At 54.9% G+C, this 9,208-nt stretch overlaps 1 protein-coding gene across 1 annotated transcript; it reads left to right on the top strand.

The window, feature by feature from the left end:
- ckbb (creatine kinase, brain b) lies at window positions 1-9,063 on the top strand. The gene is made up of 8 exons (XM_083933572.1): window positions 1-57; window positions 2,351-2,563; window positions 4,026-4,180; window positions 4,999-5,131; window positions 6,753-6,924; window positions 7,391-7,514; window positions 7,763-7,952; window positions 8,689-9,063. Exons 2-8 carry the CDS (start codon window positions 2,371-2,373, stop codon window positions 8,865-8,867), a joined length of 1,146 nt encoding a protein of 381 aa, XP_083789698.1. The 5' UTR covers window positions 1-57; window positions 2,351-2,370; the 3' UTR covers window positions 8,868-9,063.
- The last annotated feature ends 145 nt before the right edge of the window (window positions 9,064-9,208 follow it).

The following is a 9,208-nucleotide window of genomic DNA, read 5'->3' as shown; positions in this document are numbered from 1 at the left end:
CAGACCCGGACCCGCACCCGCACCAGAGCGCAGCACCGCAGCAGAACCAGCACACAGGTGAGAGACCGACCCCGACCCGGGCCAGACCCAGACCTCCTGATCCGACCCGGCACCGCCCGCGGGTCGGATCAGACTCTGCGGGTCCCGGTGTGATGGTGCGTGAGAGGAACAAAGGAGTGTGTGTGTGTGTGTGTGTGTGTGTGTGTGTGTGTGTGTGTGTGTGTGTGTGTGTGTGTGTGTGTGTGTGTGTGTGTGTGTGTGTGTGTGTGTGTGTGTGTGACCTTGCAGGTGTTGTTGCGCAGTACCCGCGTCTCCTCTCGTGCATCCTTTAATCCCTTAAACGTGACGTCAGCGGCTCTGACTCGATGCTCCGGACAAAAGGACCTTAAATAATTCAACCATTCCACCTTAAATCCTCCATCAGCTCTCATCTACAGAACCCACCGAGCCGGTAATGTGCCGGTTCGTGTGTCGGTGTGAACCAGCAGGACCCGGTTCCGTCGGGTCGGGTCCGTTGAAGGTGACCGGGCGTCGCGCGGTGCCGCAGCCGCGCTCTGAGGGTTAATCCCGGCCTGCTGCTGCTGCGTCACTCCCGCAGATCCTCCAGGTTTAGACTCACACTGATCCGCTGCAGGTGCCGGGCCGAACCGGGCCGAACCGGGCCGAACCGGGCCGAACCGGACCGAACCGGGCCTGAAAACATTTCATCACATTCAGATGAAATTCACTTTCTGCTGCTACACACACACACACACACACACACACACACACACACACACACACTTACACACACACACACATACACACACAGACACACACACACGCACACACACACACACACACACACACACACACACACACACACACACACACACACACACACACACACACACACACACATCATCAGATTTGAAATTAAAAGTGTTTTTTTTTCTTTAATTCTTCATCAAATAAAAAACACGGAGACGATTTCCTGGAGAGATGCTAACAGGGTTAGCTCGGGGCTAACAGTGGTTAGCTCGGGGCTAACAGTGGTTAGCTCGGGGCTAACACTGGTTAGCTCGGGGCTAACACGGGTTAGCTCGGGGCTAACACTGGTTAGCTCGGGGCTAACACTGGTAAGCGCGGGGCTAACAGTGGTTAGCTCGGGGCTAACAGTGGTTAGCTCGGGGCTAACAGTGGTTAGCTCGGGGCTAACACTGGTTAGCTCGGGGCTAACAGTGGTTAGCTCGGGGCTAACACTGGTTAGCTCGGGGCTAACAGTGGTTAGCTCGGGGTTAACAGTGGTTAGCTCGGGGCAGAACGGTGAACAGGAAAAACCAACAGAGTTCCGTGTTTGCGGTGGTTCTTCCGTCCCGAGCTAACCCTGTTAGCCACGTCCGGCTGTTAGCATCTCTCAGGTGTTTACGTTCAGGTGTTACTTTAAAAAGCGTCCCCATGTTTCCTTTGAGGGGTTCAGTCCTGAGGGCGACCCTGGGGGGTTCTGGGCTGGGGTTAGACTCTGCACCTGAGGAACAGTGACTCATTGTTGGCCACGCCCTTTATCTGGCAGCGCTCCGGCTCACGTGTCACGATGGCGAGCCGCTCTAAGGTGACCCAGGCCCTGAGGCGGCAGGTGGTCCAGATGAAGGCCGAAGGGAAGACCCTCGCAGCCATCGCGAGAGACGTGGGCCGCTCCAAGTCCGTGATCTCCAGAATACTGAAACTGTACCAGGACACGGACTCGTTCACGTCGCCTGAGAAAGTCGGGCGCCCCCGTAAAACGAGCGCACGAGAGGACGGGATCATGAGGCGGCTCTCAGCGGGGAACCCGTTCAACACCGCGGCCGGCATCGCTCGCCAGTTCAGTGCTGAGCAGGGCAAGGACCTGTCCCGCCACACGGTGTCCCGCCGCCTGAGACTCTTTGGGCTGAGGCCGCACTCTGGGGTGACCGTGGCCCGGCTGGCCTTCGCTCAGGAGCAGGGGGGGTGGACAGAGGACCGCTGGTCCAGAGTCCACCTCAGGGATGAGAGTAAGTCCACCTCATCGCGGTCTGATGGAAACTGTTCGTAACTCTAAATGCGTCTCCACAGCATGGACACAAGAATACTGAGTACCTCAGTTTGAGGACCAGGGTCACAGAGAACCTCTGATGAGACCGGAGCAGCGTGAGGAGCTACGGCGCCCCGTGGGCTGAAGTCCCTCCAGACCTGGTTCCCACGTTTATCTGATCATCAACATCAACAACGATGTCGCAGTGTTATAAATATTTGGTGTCTTTGCTCATAAAGTGTTTGTGTGTGTAGTTATATTTGATCTGAAGCATCAGGAAAGACTTCCTGTTCACACGCGCGTCGTGTTTGTGTGCAGGTCAGCAGCCGGACGTCGTCATGCCTTTCGGAAACACCCACAACAAGCTGAAGATGAACTATTCATCGGAGCAGGAGTTCCCCGACCTCAGCCAGCACAACAACCACATGGCCAAGGTGCTCACGCCCGAAATGTACTCCAACCTGAGGGACAAGGAGACCCCCAGCGGCTTCACCCTGGATGACGTCATCCAGACCGGCGTTGACAACCCAGGTACCAGCCCCCAACCGAGCCCCCAACCCAGGTACCAGCCCCCAACCCAGGTACCAACCCCCAACCCAGGTACCAGCCCCCAACCCAGGTACCAACCCAGGTACCAACCCAGGTACCAGCCCCCAACCCAGGTACCAACCCAGGTACAAGCCCCCAACCCAGGTACCAGCCCCCAACCGTGCCCCCAACCCAGGTACCAACCCCCAACCCAGGTACCAACCCAGGTACCAACCCAGGTACCAGCCCCCAACCGAGCCCCCAACCCAGGTACCAACCCCCAACCCAGGTACCAGCCCCCAACCCAGGTACCAACCCAGGTACCAACCCAGGTACCAGCCCCCGATCCAGGTACCAACCCAGGTACCAGCCCCCAACCCAGGTACCATCCAAGGTACTAGCCCCCAACCCAGGTACCATCCAAGGTACTAGCCCCCAACCCAGATACCATCCAAGGTACTAGCCCCCAACCCAGATACCAACCAAGGTACTAGCCCCCAACCCAGGTACCAACCCAGGTACCAGCCCCCAACCCAGGTACCAACCCAGGTACCAGCCCCCAACCCAGGTACCGACCAAGGTACTAGCCCCCAACCCAGGTACCAACCCAGGTACCAGCCCCCAACCCAGGTACCAACCAAGGTACTAGCCCCCAACCCAGGTACCGACCAAGGTACTAGCCCCCAACCCAGGTACCATCCAAGGTACTAGCCCCCAACCCAGGTACCATCCAAGGTACTAGCCCCCAACCCAGGTACCAACCCAGGTACCAGCCCCCAACCCAGGTACCAACCCAGGTACCAGCCCCTAACCCAGGTACCAACCAAGGTACCAGCCCCCAACCCAGGTACCAACCCAGGTACCAGCCCCCAACTCAGGTACCGACCAAGGTACTAGCCCCCAACCCAGGTACCGACCAAGGTACTAGCCCCCAACCCAGGTACCAACCAAGGTACCAGCCCCCAACCCAGGTACCAACCCAGGTACCAGCCCCCAACCCAGGTACCAACCCAGGTACCAACCCCCAACCCAGGTACCAACCCAGGTACCAGCCCCCAACCCAGGTACCAACCAAGGTACCAACCAAACTCTGAGCAAAAATACGGCGTGCCGTGCTTTCCTCAAGGTTGCAGCTCAGCTCGTGTTATATGTGTTGATCCAGGTCATCCAGAGTCCAGACTAGCTTACCCCCCCCCCCCTCGGTGAGTTGCAGCGTTGTTTGTCACCTTGAGATCTTGAATTAAGCCGCTGCTCGATAATAACCTCTTTAATGGGATTGACTCGTTGGATCAGGCTAATTTCTGCTCCTTAATTCCTCCACAGTGACCTCGAGTACTTCCTGACTTTATTTATTCAGCAGCACGCAACATGATCTCCTCCCACACGCCACGGACTCACTCCTGTTTAGAGGAAATCAGGCAATGACGATGGGCAGGCAATGATCGGCCATTTTGTGTCCCCGCAGGTCACCCATTCATCATGACGGTGGGCTGCGTCGCCGGAGACGAGGAGACGTACGAGGTGTTCAAAGAGCTGCTGGACCCGGTGATCGAAGACCGCCACGGAGGATACAAACCAACGGACAAACACAAGACAGACCTGAACGCTGAGAACCTGCAGGTAAACAACAACAAACCGACCTGAACCATGAAAACCTGCAGGTAAACAACAACAAACCGACCTGAACCATGAAAACCTGCAGGTAAACAACAACAAACCGACCTGAACCATGAAAACCTGCAGGTAAACAACAACAAACTGACCTGAACCATGAAAACCTGCAGGTAAACAACAACAAACCGACCTGAACCATGAAAACCTGCAGGTAAACAACAACAACAAACCGACCTGAACCATGAAAACCTGCAGGTAAACAACAACAAACCGCCCTGAACCATGAAAACCTGCAGGTAAACAACAACAAACCGACCTGAACCGTGAAAACCTGCAGGTAAACAACAACAAACCGACCTGAACCATGAAAACCTGCAGGTAAACAACAACAAACTGACCTGAACCATGAAAACCTGCAGGTAAACAACAACAAACTGACCTGAACCATGAAAACCTGCAGGTAAACAACAACAAACTGACCTGAACCATGAAAACCTGCAGGTAAACAACAACAAACCGACCTGAACCATGAAAACCTGCAGGTAAACAACAACAAACCGACCTGAACCATGAAAACCTGCAGGTAAACAACAACAAACTGACCTGAACCATGAAAACCTGCAGGTAAACAACAACAAACCGACCTGAACCATGAAAACCTGCAGGTAAACAACAACAAACCGACCTGAACCATGAAAACCTGCAGGTAAACAACAACAAACCGCCCTGGACAGAAAAGCAAAGTCCTTTGAACTCTTTTTGTCCGTTGAACAGACCGATAGATGCGGTCCTGGTTGCTGATTGGTCGATCTGCTGTGTTTCAGGGCGGAGACGATCTGGATCCAAACTACGTTCTGAGCTCTCGGGTCCGGACAGGACGGAGCATCCGCGGCTTCTGTCTGCCCCCCCACTGCAGCCGCGGGGAACGCCGCGCCATTGAGAACCTCTCCCTTGAAAGTATGACATCACTTCCTGTGGCACCTTCTGAAACGCAGCAGGTTTAACTTCTCAGCGTCGACTTCCGGGGCGCTTCCTCCAGCGGCGTCTCAAAGCTTTCTGTTCATTTCCTGCGCGGAGCATGAGACGCAGTCAAAGCTGTAACACCAGACCAGGGTTCCCAGGGTTCTCAGGGTTCCCAGGGTTCTCAGGGTTCCCAGGGTTCTCAGGGTTCTCAGGGTTCCCAGGGTTCTAAGGGTTCTCAGGGTTCTCAGGGTTCCCAGGGTTCTCAGGGTTCTCAAGGTTCTCAGGGTTCCCAAGGTTCTCAGGGTTCTCAGGGTTCCCAGGGTTCTAAGGGTTCTCAGGGTTCTTAGGGTTCCCAAGGTTCTCAGGGTTCCCAAGGTTCTCAGGGTTCTCAGGGTTCCCGCTCTTTTGTCAGGAGTTGAAACGCCTCTGAAGGCGCCTTCACATGAGAAGCGTTTGGCGCTGTGCTGCCCGGACGTTGACTCCAGGAAACTTAAAGAATCTGCTGTAAAGAAAAACGAGAATCACTTCTGTAAAACCAGGGTCACTTTTTAACATGATGTGATTTATTTAGAGGTTGAATCTGAAGATCAGAGCAGCTTCATCTAGAGTCTCCAGGTCGTCAACAACAAAGTATAAGTCCAGCAGTGGGGTTGCCAGGTTGGTCAGACCCGGCCCAGTAGCTCCAGGAGAGCGGAGTCTGTTTGAGCCTGTTTGAACCCGTCCCCTCCAGAAAACCACAGCATCAAAACAAGGATTAGAGGAGTTTGACTGACAGTTAGCCGTTAGCCGTTAGCGTTAGCCGTTCCAGCTAAGTGCAGATGAAAGTGATGTTAGCATCCAGGAGCAGCGTAGCCATGTGGGCGTGCGTTTGAATGGCGTTCCTCTCCTTCCTCTCAGTCCATGGAGTGAATGCTCGTCTGTGTGTGAACGTGTGGTTCTGGGGAACAGAGACGGACGGCTGAGGACAGGACGCCGTGTCCCTGACTCCTGATCCGGTTTGTTCCGGCCCGTAAAGCTGTGACGGTGCGTTCGAGGACACTTGCTGTGCTTTGGACGTGATCTGTGTTTAGAGTTTTCCCAGCATGCCTCAGTGAGCACAGTTATGTAAGAGGGAGCTCAGCGTCGTGCTGCTGAGACTCTCAATGAGCTCAGAGCAGCGACGACGCTTTCATATGCAAATGAGACGGACCCAGACCCGCCGGGACCCGCCAGGACCCGCCGGGACCGGACCCAGACCCGCCTGGACCCGCCGGGACCGGACCCAGACCCGCCGGGACCCGCCTGGACCGGACCGGACCGGACCGGACCGGACCGTCCCCCCCCTCACACACACTGGACTCTCTTTATTCAGGGACAGGAAGTAAAGCGACGTGTCGGCACAGAGACGCAAACAAGAGGGTTTAAAAACAGCGTCACGTCTCATAAAACCTCACACTCAGATTATTATTATTATTATTATTATAAGATTATTAATATTAATATAATTATTATTATTATAAAAGACTTTGTGTTGAGTGTTTTAATAAAGTCTGTTTCTTCATGAACAATAATTCATAATTAAACGTTTAATAATTAATGAGTTTTTATATCTGAGCGCTTTACTTTGAAAATCCAGGCCTGGACGTCCTGGACGGCGACCTGAAGGGGAAGTACTACGCCCTGAAGAACATGACGGAGGAGGAGCAGCAGCAGCTCATCGATGACCACTTCCTGTTCGACAAGCCCGTGTCCCCGCTGCTGCTGGCGTCCGGCATGGGCCGCGACTGGCCCGACGGCCGCGGCATCTGGTCTGTGTGACGATCATATTCATATTTATATTAATAATAATAATTAATATTAATAATGACGACAACAACAACAATTGGGTTATGATTGGGGAGACAGACGGGTTAACAGACAGACAGGTGAACAGACAGACAGGTGAACAGACAGGTGAACAGACAGACAGGTGAACAGACACACAGGTGAACAGACAGACAGGTGAACAGACAGACGGGTTAACAGACAGACAGGTGAACAGACAGACAGGTGAACAGACAGACAGGTTAACAGACAGACAGGTGAACAGACAGACAGGTGAACAGACAGACGGGTGAACAGACAGACAGGTTAACAGACAGACAGGTGAACAGACAGACAGGTGAACAGACAGACGGGTTAACAGACAGACGGGTGAACAGACAGACAGGTGAACAGACAGACAGACAGGTGAACAGACAGACAGGTTAATCTAACCCTGGGTTGTGACTGCAGGCACAACGACAACAAGACGTTCCTGGTGTGGGTGAACGAGGAGGATCACCTGAGGGTCATCAGCATGCAGAAGGGCGGCAACATGAAGGAGGTGTTCAACCGCTTCTGCTCCGGACTCACCAAGGTGGGTCCACGCTCACTTCCTGTCTCTGCAGGCTCACTTCCTGTCTCTGCACGCTCACTTTCTGTCTCTGCACCGCTCATTTCCTGTCTCTGCACCGCTCATGACCCGTCTGTCTCTCTCTCACCTGTCTCTCTCTCACCCGTCTCTCTCTCACCTGTCTGTCTCTCACCTGTCTCTCTCTCACCTGTCTCTCTCTCACCTGTCTGTCTCTCACCTGTCTCTCTCTCACCTGTCTGTCCCCCCTGCAGATCGAGACCCTGTTTAAGGAGCGCGGTCACGAGTTCATGTGGAACGAGCACCTGGGCTACGTCCTCACCTGTCCCTCCAACCTGGGGACGGGTCTGAGGGCCGGGGTCCACGTCAAGCTGCCCCTCCTCTGCAAGGACGACAAGTTCGGAGACATCCTGAAGAGACTGAGGCTGCAGAAGAGAGGCACAGGTGAGAGAGAGACGGGCTGCTGAGAGACAGACAGGTGAGAGACAGACAGGTGAGAGACAGACAGGTGAGAGAGAGACGGGCAGCTGAGAGACAGACAGGTGAGAGACTGAGGCTGCAGAAGAGAGGCACAGGTGAGAGACAGACGGGCAGCTGAGAGACAGACAGGTGAGAGACAGACAGGTGAGAGACAGACAGGCAGCTGAGAGACAGACAGGTGAGAGACAGACAGGTGAGAGACAGACAGGCAGCTGAGAGACAGACAGGTGAGAGACAGACGGGCTGCTGAGAGACAGACAGGTGAGAGACAGACAGGTGAGAGACAGACAGGTGAGAGACAGACAGACAGGTGAGAGACAGACAGGTGAGAGACAGACAGGTGAGAGACAGACAGGTGAGAGACAGACAGACAGGTGAGAGACAGACAGGTGAGAGGCACAGGTGAGAGACAGACAGGTGAGAGACAGACAGGCTGCTGAGAGACAGACAGGTGAGACAGACTAGTCCTGGTCCTGGTCCTGGTCCCGGTCCCGGTCCTGGTCCTGGTCCTGGTCCTGGTCCTGGTCCTGGTCCTGGTCCTGGTCCCGGTCCTGGTCCCAGGTCCAGGTGCTCTGGACCCCGTGAGACCCGTCACAGACGTCATAATTATTATTTATGTTATTTTAGTTAAATGTGAAATAATCGTTCCCCACCTCGGTGCCTGAGCTGCAGCTGTGACCTCACTTCCTGTGTGTCTCAGGGGGCGTGGACACGGCGGCGGTGGGCGGAGTCTTCGACATCTCCAACGCCGACCGTCTGGGCTTCTCCGAGGTGGAGCTGGTGCAGACGGTGGTGGACGGGGTCAACCTGCTCGTTACCATGGAGAAGCGCCTGGAGGCCGGCGACGCCATCGACGACCTGGTGCCCGAGCAGAAGTGAACGCCACCGGACCCCTGACCTCTGACCCCCGACCTCTGACCCCCCCCTCACACCCCCCTCACTGTAACCAATCAGAGCCGCCCTGAGCCGGGCGCGTAGAGCCAGATCGACTCCAGTCTTCCAGCACGGGACGGGTTTCTCCCTCGGACCCGACTAACACCTGAAACACCACGTAATAAAGTCTGTGTGTCCCCGACTACAGCCTGGGTTCATTCACACACACACACACACACACACACACACACACACACACACACACAGAGACACACACACACACACACACACACACAGACACACACACACACACAGAGACACACACACACACAGACACACACAGAGAC

Source organism: Echiichthys vipera (genome assembly GCF_963691815.1).
Source record: "Echiichthys vipera genome assembly, chromosome: 19".
NCBI lineage: Eukaryota > Metazoa > Chordata > Actinopteri > Perciformes > Trachinidae > Echiichthys > Echiichthys vipera.
This window is presented reverse-complemented; position numbering and strand designations above follow the sequence as displayed.